At 39.6% G+C, this 13,812-nt stretch overlaps 1 protein-coding gene across 1 annotated transcript in view; it reads left to right on the forward strand.

Annotated features, from left to right (window-relative positions):
• The first annotated feature begins 4,377 nt into the window (after positions 1-4,377).
• The window catches only part of LOC117434970 (G patch domain-containing protein 8-like), a 47,929-nt gene continuing 38,494 nt past the window's right edge, over positions 4,378-13,812 (forward strand). Inside the window, exons 1-2 of the mRNA XM_034057732.3 lie at positions 4,378-4,569; positions 7,518-7,592. Coding sequence (XP_033913623.3) covers positions 4,501-4,569; positions 7,518-7,592 — 144 coding nt within the window. The 5' untranslated portion in view covers positions 4,378-4,500. The remainder of the gene's footprint in view (positions 4,570-7,517; positions 7,593-13,812) is intronic.

A 13,812-nucleotide genomic window follows, 5' to 3' on the forward strand; every position in this document is an offset into this window, starting at 1 on the left:
TTCCGATATTGGGTTTTCAATCGCTGTATGAGAAACTTACAAAAAAAAACTAAAAAAACTTTAATTTGGGTCAAATACATTTACCCTGACAACACTGAAAATTCACTTCCTTTAGAACTGAAGATGTAAGATTTCACCTAAATTTGCCAAATTTTGATTAATTTTTGGGACCTTTTAAACAGGCCAGGCAAGTTTTAAATACAGACTTAAAAAATGCAATACTGGTGCAACAGAACTCTTAACCACTCCAACGTATTACAAAAATGAAAAACCATCCAATAAATAGGCAATTGAAGCTATCTTGTTTTGTATGGGTGTGAAATTTAAAATTTGGCTTCAATTTCATGAACCAGTGGCAAACCGATGTATTTCATATCTATTTATTTTGATACAATCCAATTCTTTAATCTTTGCTGCAAGAATGGATTAATAAATTTTACCTACACTGATCTGTTACTTTTAGATTTGTTTATAATTTTGCAAATTGCTTGGTCTTCCACTTTTCATTATGTATTATCTGATAACAAAGTGACTAGGGACTTTTTTTTTTGACAGACTGTAATTCAAAGTTGGACCTCCTTGTAGTTTTAGAAATGGTCAGCTTCCTGTTCCTCTTTATTAGAGAATGAAGCTATATTGGTAACATTTGGGAGAAGTGGAGTGAGCCTGGAGAGAACAAAAAAAAAAAAAGTTAGGTTATTATCATAACCCTGGTTCTCTGAAATAGAAATGTAACCATTACCTCATGGGTATTAATCCTTTGATACCATCTAGGCTGAATAGACATACCAAAGCTGTCACAAGGAAAATTGCAGACCAAGTTGAAAAGCTACAAGGCTCGGCCAAGGCCACATTGCACGTTACCGTGAGAAACCCAGTCGGCTAAAAAATTGAGAGGAAACTCGCCTTCATTTTTATGCTGCAAGGGTCGAGCTCGAGGCCGCCCTTGACACTCTTGTTCCAAACCCAGGGTTTTGTGGATCCACGACATTCAGCCGATACAACCGCGTAAAAGTGTGGGGTGTGGCCCACACCGCTGCATCACAAATGTCTCTGTGTGGCAAAGTGGTTTGCAGTGCAGTAGAATAACGACCCAACACAGTTCCAGTTAATGAAAGCTTTATAAATAATAAGGTTGGCAATATACACTAATGTGTAGTTGCCCAGCCAAAACCCCACAGGGATTTCCGTCTTGAAATACTAACAACACCACCACTTAGACACAACACGATCACAGTCCAATGTGAATGCTCTCAGTGTAAGTGGTGAAATACATAGTAAATGCTGAACAGTAGTGCAGTGCAGTCCAGGTCTGGTGCTGGCTTAAAAGCGACAGTTCCTGGATATTTAGTCATCAATAATGACAAGTAACAACAGTTAATATAGACAAGGCAACACAAAACACTCACGGTTATTTTACACTCCTCCAGCGGTCCTTGCATAACCATAACAGAGAAACAGATCGCTTCGTCATGTCCCCCTTTGGTAGCTGGTGCAATCACTTTTCCTGCAATCCGCAATTGTAATTGCGACTTTCCGACTTTCCCTGGAATGAATTGCCAACCCATCCAGTCCGGGGCACACTGTTCCTGTTGTACAGCGCACTCGCAGATCGGGAAGGAGATTTATGACTTGGATTCACTCGCGTCTGACAATTGTGCCCTGGAATAAAGCCCACAAAGTTGCCATGCCCCTGGCAGAATGGGCTGTGAGCTTTTTTGGAGGGTGCAAGTTGGCTCGTTCATACAGTCTGAACCATATCTGTGATCCATCTTGATAGCCTGTGTTTAGACAGAGCTTTCCCATAACAGATAAAAAACTGCTAAGACTGACTTCTGGTTTTGTCCACATAATATGCTAGTGCCCGCACCGCGCAAAGCGTATGGAACTGCCGCTCTCTATCAGACTGGAAAGGAGGCGGAAGAAAAGCCTCAAGCTCTACCGTCTGCTTCAAGTGGAATGCTGAGATGATTAGTGCGAAGTGTGACTTTCACCCTGGCTTATGCAGTAATTAAGTAGGCTTTTGCACCTGAAAAAGCTTGCATCTCACTCACCTGGTTAGTAATAGCGAGCAAGAAAGCCGCTTTCATGGATAAATATTTCAGTTCCGCTGAATGCAAGGGCTCAAAGGGACTCTGCCACGGGGGTCTCCATACTCCTTGCGCACCCCTGCCGTCATTCCACATGGCGCCCCAGCCTGCAGACAGTGCCATAGTTCAATGCGGGTTGAAAAACCTTGCTGTTGAACCAGCCTTAGAAAGGGCGCATGTACAGAAGACCCAAAGGGAGGGTCTGGGAAGCTGCTGCCATCAAGCCCAGGAGCCACTGAAACGTCACTACTGTGAGCCTTATGTTGGGCTTAAAAACTTCAGAAAAGCAGTTATTAACCCTCTGCACTCTGGCCTCCGACATAGTCTTGGAATCCATACGCACTCCTATATAGGAGGCTGTCTGCGAAGGTGTGAGCTGGCTCTTTGCGTAGTTCACTGACAGACTGAAGCGGTCTGTGACGGGTATTGTGTGGATCCTTGAGGAGGTCCAGAAGCATTTAAACTAGAAAGGAAGGGGGGAGAAAACAAAAAAAACAGAAGGGAGACCACATCAAAACAAAGGCAACAACTTAGGTAAGACAGCTATTAAATGTATTTATCTTAATGCTAGAAGTCTCAGAAACAAAATGTTAGAACTTGAAGCTACTGCACTAACAAGTAACTACGATGTGATAGGTGTTACAGAAACTTGGTTGTCTGAAAATGATGGAGACGAATACAATATTAGTGGGTACACATTGTACAGGAAAGACAGGCAGGACAGAAGAGGTGGAGGGGTAGCGCTATACATAAGAAATAGTCTTGAAGCCCAGGTGTTAAATCTGGACAAAGAAAACAATGCCGAATCAATAGTCAGAATAATGGACAAAAATTCAAAGGGCATAATAATAGGAGCATGCTATAGTCCGCCAAATTCAGACGCTGAGCAAAATAATCTGTTATACAATGACATTAGAAATGCATGTAGCAAAGGAGAAGCCATACTAATGGGGGATTTCAACTTCCCCTGTATAAAATGGGAGAACCCGATGGGGAGCATGACGGACGAAATTGAAATGGTGGAAATGACAAATGACTGCTTCCTAACACAATTTGTCAAGGCACCGACTAGAGGGGAGGCATGCCTTGATTTAGTCTTTTCAAATAACAAAGACAGAATAACTAAAACAGAGGTCAGAGAGCCATTGGCAAACTCAGACCACAACATGGTCTCATTTGAAGTGTTTTTTAAAACCCCAAAAATAATGACTAAAGCTAAGGTTTACAATTTTAGAAAAGCAGACTATGAAGGTATGAAACAGAGACTAACAGAAGTAGATTGGAGTAAAATAGAGAAAACATCCACAGAAAAAGGATGGCTTTTTTAAAAAAATGTAGTACTAGAGGTGCAAAACAATTACATCCCAAAAGTAGACAAATCTAAATCTAAAACAAAATGGCCAAATGGTTTACTAGATCAATTAAAAAAAAATATTCAGCGAAAAAAGGCACTTTAGAGAGCGTTTAAAAGGGACCAAAAACAAAGTACACAGAAAGAGTACTTGGAACTGCAAACACAAGTAAAAAGGAAGTTAGAAAGGCCGAGATAGAAATCAATATTGCTAAGGGGGCTAAAACCAATTCCAAAATGTTTTTCCAGTATTATAACAGCAAGAGAACATTCAAAGAGGAGGTCACTGGTTCAAATCCCACCTCTGCCACTGACTGACTCACTGTGTGACGCTGAGCAAGTCACTTAACCTCCTTGTGCTCCGTCTTTCGGGTGAGACGTAATTGTAAGTGACTCTGCAGCCGATGCATAGTTCACACACCCTAGTCTCTGTAAGTCGCCTTGGATAAAGGCGTCTGCTAAAGGTTTAAACATGTAAAAATAATACAATAATAAAATAATAATAATGCTAAACGGTTGAAATGAACCTAAAACCGCTCTGTTATTTTCAGCAGGTGTAATTGGTTATTGATGAAAGGCTATCAGGGATAGGGAGAATTAAGAATAAATCAGGTTTAATAACAGGTAGTTGAAGTGAGATATGTGACCATATGTGCAAGTATCTGAACTATTTTTGTCCCAGATCAAAATACAGTATTGTCTAACAACCCCTTTGTGAGAAGGCGGGGGCGAATCCTGCCCGTTATAATACTCATTAATTTGTCTCACATCACAAAACATACGTTGATATTATCTCTTTATAGCAGGGACTGTTTACACTATACATTTTCTGATCATGCTGTAAATTATGAAGCTGGTGGAGCACAAATGGAACTTCGATTGCATCCACTTCTGCGATTAGAATTTCTCTCAACACCACCTCCATTTTGGCTCAGAACTGTTGTTCATCTACCAAAGCTGTCCACGCTCCGTCTGCACAGACCGTGACGTTACACGCAGACTCCCGTCTGCAAGCTAGCCCGCAAAAAAGTGTCGTGAACGCACCCTTTGAGCAGAGGGATGAGAAGTAGCTGCGGCAGGAAAATGGCTGATAGGTTCTCTCGCTTCAACGAGGATCGTGATTTCCAGGTAAAACCTTGCTAAAAAAACAGAACGGAATGTTATACAAGCTCCCGAGAAGGGGCAGACCATTGGTACGAATGCAAAGCAAAATATCGTTTAACTGTACTGAAATATGCAGCCGGTTGCGTCTGTGAGTGGCTTGTGCGAGCTTTATGAAGGCGGTTCATTCAGTATGTACGCAGGCAGTAATGCTTCCTTGGAGTATGTCTGTCACGATTTTTGGCATCGTTGTCGTTGCTTTGTGATTAAAGCAGAGTGATCAAGCAGTGCCAATAGCTTCCTTGTTATTTTTTGGTGAATAAGTACATTGAACAGTGCGGTAGAACAGTGTACTTAAGTTACTGGTGCAAAGGCAGCAAAACTACGGTCATGCAGGAGTTTAAATACTGGGGATTTTGAGAACATTACACACATTATGCATTTGTATACCGTTTATGTATTTACCATTTCAATCTGTTGTTTTGCGCTACAAAATGTCCACAGCCAAATCCTAACTGCTGTCTGCTGTGCGTCGGTACACACAGTCAGATGCTTTGACTGTGTTATACACTGTGCAAAAACAAGGACACGTGAATCATGTACTCTTAGAGAACTGTTGCATGGCAAACTGTTTATCTGAGTTTTTTTCTTAACTGTAATGCAAGTCTTACATTTTTACATTTACAATAAGGTAACTTTCTACTAGAATGATCTTGGCGGAATGATTTGCCAGGTTCTTGCATCTATAGCAACATGTTTGGCATTATTATGTGTGTTTCTCTCAATCGTGAATAGAATTCTTATCCCCTGTGGGGTACTTTATCCCTGGCACAGGGAGCAGTGGAGGTGTGTATTTATAACAACTGCTCATCCAACTGTAGAGACATTCAGCATGTCTGAGGATATACTCGGCACATGTCAGTCAGTCCATAGATATGTCACAAATACATTTACAGATGGGCAGCAGTGTGGCGTAGTGGTTAGGGCTTTGGACTCTTGACCGGAGGGTTGTGGGTTCAATTCCCAGTGGGGGACACTGCTGTTGTACCCTTGAGCAAGGTACTTTACCTAGATTGCTCCAGTAAAAAAAACCCAACTGTATAAATGGGTAATTGTATGTAAAAATAATGTGATGTCTGTATAATGTGAAATAATGTATAATGTGATATCTTGTAACAATTGTAAGTCGCCCTGGATAAGGGCGTCTGCTAAGAAATAAATAAATAAAAATAAAATAAAAAAATACATATACCAAGGGAATGCGTATTCAATCATGAGGAAACTTGTCTTGAAACATTCCTTGGCAGAAGTTTTTGAGGGGATCAGAATCTAGGTCAGGGTGACCTACTTAAGTTATGGCCTCTGATTAAAGCCTAAATGGAGACTCAAGACCATATGATTGTCCAAAAGGGATGGATATTTGTTAAGACTTTATTGCACATACTGTAGGTCATGGTAATGGCATTTTCATGATAGATTGCTCCAGTTTTGTATTTACAGCTGTGACTGGGGATGTATATGTTGTTGACATACATGTTTAATATATTTTAACTCATTAAGTACACAAGAGGATTATTATAGTGGTAGCCATAGTCAGCTGTAAAAGGTCCAAATATGGCTCGGTACTCTGAGATAAAACTAAAGTCAATGCGATATGCCTGTTTGTTAACCACTAGAGGACGTTATCTGACTAGAACCCGGTTTGTTACAGATTATAGCTGAAATTGTGTCTACCTTTACTGTCATGCACAATGAAGCGTTCTTCCCTTTGTATCAGCAGATGTGTCAGCCGCATGAAGAGCACAGCATGTCGTTTTCACAAACTCTACTGTGCAGAATAAATTAATTTTTTTCTATGTGTAACTATCGGGACTTTCTTCCTATGCATTGGGACGCGGGACATTTGCTAGGAAATCGGGACTGTCCCGACCTCATAGGAACTGTTGGCATGTATGATGTCACATGCTAAAGCTCGTCAATACCAAAAGCACACATTGAGTTAGTCACTTTTATACTGTACTGTATGATTCAGGTAACAGCTTGAATTTTAACATAAGTTGAACAACAATTTATTCAGCTAAACATTGCCTAATAAAAAATAATAATAATAATAATAATAATAAGTGTTATTAAAATGTGTATGCACGTCATAGTAAGCAGAGCGAGTAAATAAATATCCTGCGCTCCTCTGGTGTTTCATCGCCCCTCTGATGTTTCATTTTTTGTGTGTTTATGCAACCTACAGTAGTAAATACTAGAGGTGTGCAATTCGTATGACCTGACGCCCGGGACAACAAGATTTGTGTGAGGGACACGTTTTGCCATTATACTTTGCCCGTTGGACAAGAAGTTTTTATTTATTTTTCATCTGCGTTCTGTTGCTAGAAAGACACTCCGGGTATATTTATAGAGAGCCAGCTCAAAAAAGTCCCCTGGGTCGACATTGTTTATACCTTTTAGGATTTTGAATGTGCTGTGTGGGGACTCGCTGTGGTGAGGAGAAAAAACATAATTGGTCATTCCAAATTGGGGGAAAATAAATAAAAATAATAATTGGAAAACTGCAAATTTACTCCGGTAAACTTTTATAAGGGATGCTCTGTGTGCTGGTGAACCGTCATCCATAAACAGTGTTCTCCAATGGCAGGGGTTGGTACTGAAACACAAAGGGTATAGTAGCTGTCTGTTTATTTCTGACATGTCTGACTTAGGTTAATATAGGAGAATATAATACAGGTCATTTTAGCTAAAATGTCTATTTGAATAAAAAGGTCAAAGTTAAATTTAAAGGTTGACCTGTGGTAAAAGAAAATAGTGTCGGGTCCTGTATTTTTTGCTCCTCTGCTGAATGATGTTTTTCGATACAGCTGTTGTGCATTTGTGTGTGTATGAAAGAGAGGCTGGTGATCTCATTGCATTGACAGTAGCGGGCAATGTCTTCACTTTGTACTCATGTATTCCTTTTTAAACCGCAGGGAAATCACTTCGATCAGTATGAGGAGGGGCAGCTGGAACTCGAGCAGGCCTCGCTGGATAAGCCCATAGAATCGGTAAGGCACTGAATTTCTCAAACACAAACACAAACACAAACACACACACACACACACACACACACAGGGAGCAGGCTGGCTACAGATATGTGGGAATGGATGTGAGCGCAGCAAGGAATAGGAGACACACGCTGTACAGTTATACAATTCACTTAGTTCTAAACATTTTATTTAATTGTTTTTCATTCATTTGCTGATTTAAAATTAGGATTGATTAAAAAAAAAAAAGTTTTAAAATCCTTTATTAATTTTAGTGTGTTTTTGTCTTTTTATGCTTTTTTCTTTTCTTTATATTATATTGCCCTTAATTAAGATGTTTATACTGTTGTGTGATTGTGAGGAGTCGATAATGTACTGTGAACCGTTACAATTCATTGGATGGATTACAGATATACATCATGTCCATTGGCAAGTCTGCACATTCATAGCAGACCACACACACACACACACACACACACACACACACCGTGGAGGAATTTTTGTTGCTACATGACCCAGCTGTGCTTCAGCTTCAGCTCACGGACGGATGGCCTGACATTCTCCTGTAAAATTCTCTGAGACAGAGCAGAATTCATGGTTCCTTCAATGATGGCAAGGCGTCCAGTTCCTGATGCAGCAAAGCATCCCCAAACCATGACACTACCACCACCATGATTGACCGTTGGTATGAGGTTCTTACTGTGGAATGCAGTGTTTGGTTTTTGCCAGACATAACAGGGCCCATGTTGGCCAAAAAGTTTCACTTTTGACTCATCTGTCCATAGAACATTGTTCCAGAAGTCTTGAGGATCATCCAGGTGCTTTTTGGCAAACTTGAGACGAGCATTCGTGTTCTTCTTAGTGAGCAATGGTTTCCGCCTTGCTACTCTGCCATGAATTCCATTTTTGCCCAGTGCATTTCTGATGGTGGAGTCATGAACACTGATCTTAGCCGAGACGAGAGAGGCCTGCAGATCCCTGGATGTTGTTCTAGGGTTCTTTGTGACTTCCTGGACGATTTTACGCCTTGCTCTTGGAGAGATTTTGGCAGGATGGTCACTCCTGGGAAGATTCACTACTGTCCCAAACTTTCTCCATTCGGACAGTATGGCTCTGACTGTGGTTCGGTGGAGCCCCAGAACCTTAGAAATGGCTTTGTAACCCTTTCCAGACTGATAGGCATCAACAACTTTTTTCTGGAGGTCTTCAGGAATTTCTTTTGTTCGTGGCATGATGTGCCTCTAGAATCTGTGTGCTGACAACTTCACTCTGATGGTAAGGGCCAAAGTTAGTCGGATTTATATTGGGCAGCTCTGGCCCAAATCAGGCCTGGTTGTTAACCAAAGTACTCAAACAGCTGACCCTAATTATCCCTTTAATTGGGTTGAGTTAACTAGGGGGGCAATAACTTTTTCACACCTGAAGATTGCATGTTTGATTACCTTGCACACCAAACAAATGAAAGAAGCACCAAACTTTGGTGTCATTTTTTCTCTCAGACTCCCTCTACATACTACTACAACCCACAAAAAAATCTGACCAAATACAATGTGAAAAATGTGCAAAAATGCAGAAAATCAGACGGGGCAAATACTTTTTCACGGCACTGTATGTGTGATTTTATATATATATATATATATATATATATATATATATATATATACACACACACACACTTTAGACCACAAGTCTATTCTTCATGTGAGTGGAAAAGCAAAGAAATTTTCGGGAAAGTAGCTGTTGCATATTTGTATACGTATTTTATCTGATCCTGCTAAAAATGCATCATCCAAACATTTTTTAAATATTATTATTAGGGGTGGGCACCAATATCAATAATTTGATATGATTTCAATATCAATAATAATTTCCATATCGCGATATCGTGAGATAAAAAAAAATCACGTACGCTGACGGAGACATACATTTTATTGCTATTACTGCTGAAAACACAAACGCACTATAATCAAGTTTATTTTTTATTAAGATACAACAAACCCTGTATATACCCAATCATTGTTAGTCTCGTGGGCAAACACCACACATAAATTATTACCATTTTATTCCATTGATTGCCGTTTTTCTTTTTGAGAGAACCCGATTTCATAAATGTATTTCAAACATTCAGTAGCTACAAATCAAGAAAAACAACAAATCCACAACCTGTGTACCCTCTCTTGTATGCTCTACTCCCGTTTCTTCACCTGTTTCCTCTCACCAGCCAAACTATATCCTGTTTTCAAAAAGTGCTTACATCAACTAATTAAGAAACAGAACTGTCTTTTTTAAAGGGATACACACCTAAAAACATAATAAACAGGAATATCGGCTTAAATAATTTGATATATGAATATAATTTTTTCTTCCATTCAGAACGTGCTTACAATGTACCAAAACGTTGTCTGCATGCTGCATTAAGCACTATTGGGATTATTTTGAGGTATGCGCATGCGTCAGTGTGGTTCATTGCATTTTTTCCATGCTATTACTTACACTGTTATTAATGTATTTAAAATGTGAACTTTTGGCATTATAAATTTAGATGTACTTCAAAACACATCTCAAAATAATGCAACATTCAGTATGACACTGTACTTAATACTTTTAGATGTGTCGTGCATTTACACGCAGAGAAGATTAAATGACTTCCAGATTGGCTAGCCTGCGCAGTGAAGTATATAAATATTTCGGTTTTGAGGTGGCTAATGATGGCATGGATTGTAAAACAATATAACAAGACCTTGTTTTTTCTCCATGGATCTTGTGAAGCAAAGCTAAGTAAAAGTAAGTTATTGCTTTTCTTGTGTAAATATCTGTTAACCTATGGGTCAATTGCAACGAACAAAAAGCTGCAGATGATCCCATGGTTAGTACCTCAGGACTAGACTAAACTAGTGTGCTAGTTGTCACCAATTGCAACAAACCAAGAACTTCCAGATAGTCCGCAGGTGCGTATTAAAAATGTTCCCAATTGCACCGCACTCCAGATCATGACTGCTGCCCCCTAGAGGTTCCTGATATACGGGACTAAAGTAAACCATCAAATTATTTAGACTAAGTAGAAGAGTTACCGTACCAACTCGAGTTTAAATGAGAAACCTCATTAAAGACACATTTTCTGAAATGAAACTATTAATAAAACCGGTATCAAATATGTAGAATCCAAAATATGTATTACATTTAGAAGAGCTTTCCATTTTTAATAAGGCAGTAAATATAATTAACCTCGAAAGCACTGTTTGCCGTGTTGTTCACAGGATCTCCAAGCTGATAGTGGCACTGCATGAAGGCTATGTTGTCATGCCCAATGAAGAGGAGCAACAAGATATTTGTATCACGTTTTATTCTACAGCTGGAATACCTGGAGTTATTGGGGCCATTGACTGTACACACATCCGTATTCGGTTTCATAGGCAATATATGGATCCGAAGTTCATCAACAGGCAGAGTTACAAGTCAATCAGTTGCCAGATGGTGTGTGACCATCATCTTGGAATGCTTAACGTGGTTGCCCGATGGGCAGGCAGCACACATGATGCGCGGATTCCATGCCGTGCGTCTCTCTCTGCACCTGTGATGAATGGACCGTTAATGTACAACTACTATTTGCATTTAGTAATAGCCAATATGCTGATGAAACTGCAGTTAATATTACCTGACGTTCCAGATTCTTGTGCATCAACCCCAATGCTATCACTATCAATAGCTCCTTCTATTGATGCAAGCAAATTGGGTATCATCGATGGAATAAGGCTGTATCTGGGGCAAAGGATGGTCAGGCGCTCCGCTCAATCACTGTCGGCATTGCTTTGCAACAGCCTTTTCCACAATTTTTTTAAATGTGATACTGTTCCTGGACGCCTTTCAGCATTAAATCTGGTTGCAATTTCACTCCAGACATTTGAGCATTGCAAAACCACTGTGGCGTGTTTTCTACCACCTTTTACCATTTTGATATCATTTTTTATGTACTCAAGAAAATAAAGTTTCTGCTCTGTCAAGTAATTCTGAGCATGACCGCCATCTTTGGTATGAATACATTAAATATAACACCTTTTATATATTTGGATGACTCGATTTGCATATTAATTAAATTGACAGCTTTGATACTTGCTCTGATTAATGGTCTTTGTTAATAAAATTATGTTAATAAATAAGTTTTGTATATACTACAGAAAACTTCTAGGCTAAGTGAATTATTTAATTTATTTTTTTTACAAGATCATCCCAAAATACGAATGCGTTTTAATGGAATGACAATGAATTTGTAGGCCTATGCAATTACTTTTTTGTATTATTACGTTTGTTTTACATATATACGACTTCATAGACGAAGAAAAAAAAAAAAAAAGCAAATCTTAAATTATTACTTTTCACAAGTTTTTACAAAGAAGGATACGGACAACATGCCCCACATGTCGACCTGTTCCTATCCAGTTTTAAATAACTTTAGCATAAAAGGCAGAAGTGTTAAAGGGACTAGGAGCTCTTAAAATAAACAAATCCCCTGGGCCGGATGAGCTCCTCCCAATAGTACTCAAAGAAATGAAGTTATTTACAAACTGCTAACCAAGATCATGCAACACTCTCTTGACACAGGGGTTGTACCGACAGACTGGAGAATTGCAAACGTAATACCAATCCACAAAAAGGGAGACAAAACCGAACCAGGTAACTACAGACCAATAAGCCTGACTTCTATTATATGTAAACTTATGGAAACCATAATAAGATCCAAAATGGAAAATTACCTATATGGTAAGAGTATCCTGGGAGACAGTCAGCATGGTTTTAGGAAAGGGAGATCGCGTTTAACTAACCTGCTTGATTTTCTAGAGGATGGAACATCAATGGATAATTGCAAAGCATACATAAGAACATAAGAAAGTTTACAAACGAGAGGAGGCCATTCGGCCCATCTTGCTCGTTTGGTTGTTAGTAGCTTATTGATCCCAGAATCTCATCAAGCAGCTTCTTGAAGGATCCCAGGGTGTCAGCTTCAACAACATTACCAGGGAGTTGGTTCCAGACCCTCACAATTCTCTGTAACCAAACGAGCAAAATGGGCTGAATAGCCTCCTCTCGTTTGTAAACTTTCTTATGTTCTTATGTAATCCACAAAAGAAAGATAGGCATGGCAATGCAGGTGCACAGCGGCAGTGCAGTGAATCATAAAAGCATGTTCAGTGAAACAGAACGAGTCCGTTCTCTCTGAACTAAGTTAACCTGATCTTAACCAGACTTTGTTTTCAAGCGCTAATACAAACTATTAATAAAGAAAAATGACAAACAAGCGGCAGTGAGCTAGCCTCAAAGCGACCTGCAGGTGCGTTGCTAAGTACTGTATGTAAACTTGCCTCCTGCACTGAAATGCATCCCCTGGGTCCTAAACCCTGCTGAGTACAGACGGGGATTGTACTAACCACACACTGGCCATGACTTTTGCAGACATCAAAGGTTTGCTGATAAGGTTTTTTTTTTTTTTTTTTTTTTACTCGTGTATTAGTCAACCCCCCCAACTTAGATTGTGTTTTGGGGTTAAATTTCTCGACTTATATTCGGGCAAATACAGTAATGGGCTGTGTGGTCCAGTGGTTAAGGAAAAAGGCTTGCAACCAGGAGGTCCCTGGTTCGAATCCCGACTCAGCCACTGACTCACTGTGTGACCCTGAACAAGTCTTCGTTGTGCTCTGTCTTTCGGGTGAGACGTAGTTGTAAGTGACTCTGCAGCTGATGCATAGTTCACACTCGCTAGTCTCTGTAAGTCGCCTTGAATAAAGACGTCTGCTAAATAAACAAATAATAATAATAATATTAAACAATTACATTGTTGTAACTTGATTTTCCGAACACGCCCCTGGTCCTAATTACTTTGGATAATTGAGGTTCTGTATACGTTTTAAACACTAAGGTAATTCTTGTAAAGGCATAACAGACTTTAATCAATAGTTTCAGTGATACACAAATAACCCTTTCTTTCAAAAAGTGGTTGCCTTGTTTTCCTCAGACCCATAAGAAGTGTACATTTGTTCTGGACAAACTGGGGAAGAAACACTAACATTATCATGCAAGAGAGAAATACTTACTTTGTGCCCTGAGGTACAGTATCCTTCATTTGCATGTCGGTACCAATTTTACGTGACTGGTTGAGATGGAGCCAGGGCTCTTTAAATTCATCTGCAAATGGAAACAAGGTATCGCGGGCAACACACACGCACACACAGAGCTGTGCATGTTTTAT

The sequence above is a fragment of the Acipenser ruthenus genome, chromosome 28 (genome assembly GCF_902713425.1).
Source record: "Acipenser ruthenus chromosome 28, fAciRut3.2 maternal haplotype, whole genome shotgun sequence".
In the NCBI taxonomy this organism is placed as follows: domain Eukaryota; kingdom Metazoa; phylum Chordata; class Actinopteri; order Acipenseriformes; family Acipenseridae; genus Acipenser; species Acipenser ruthenus.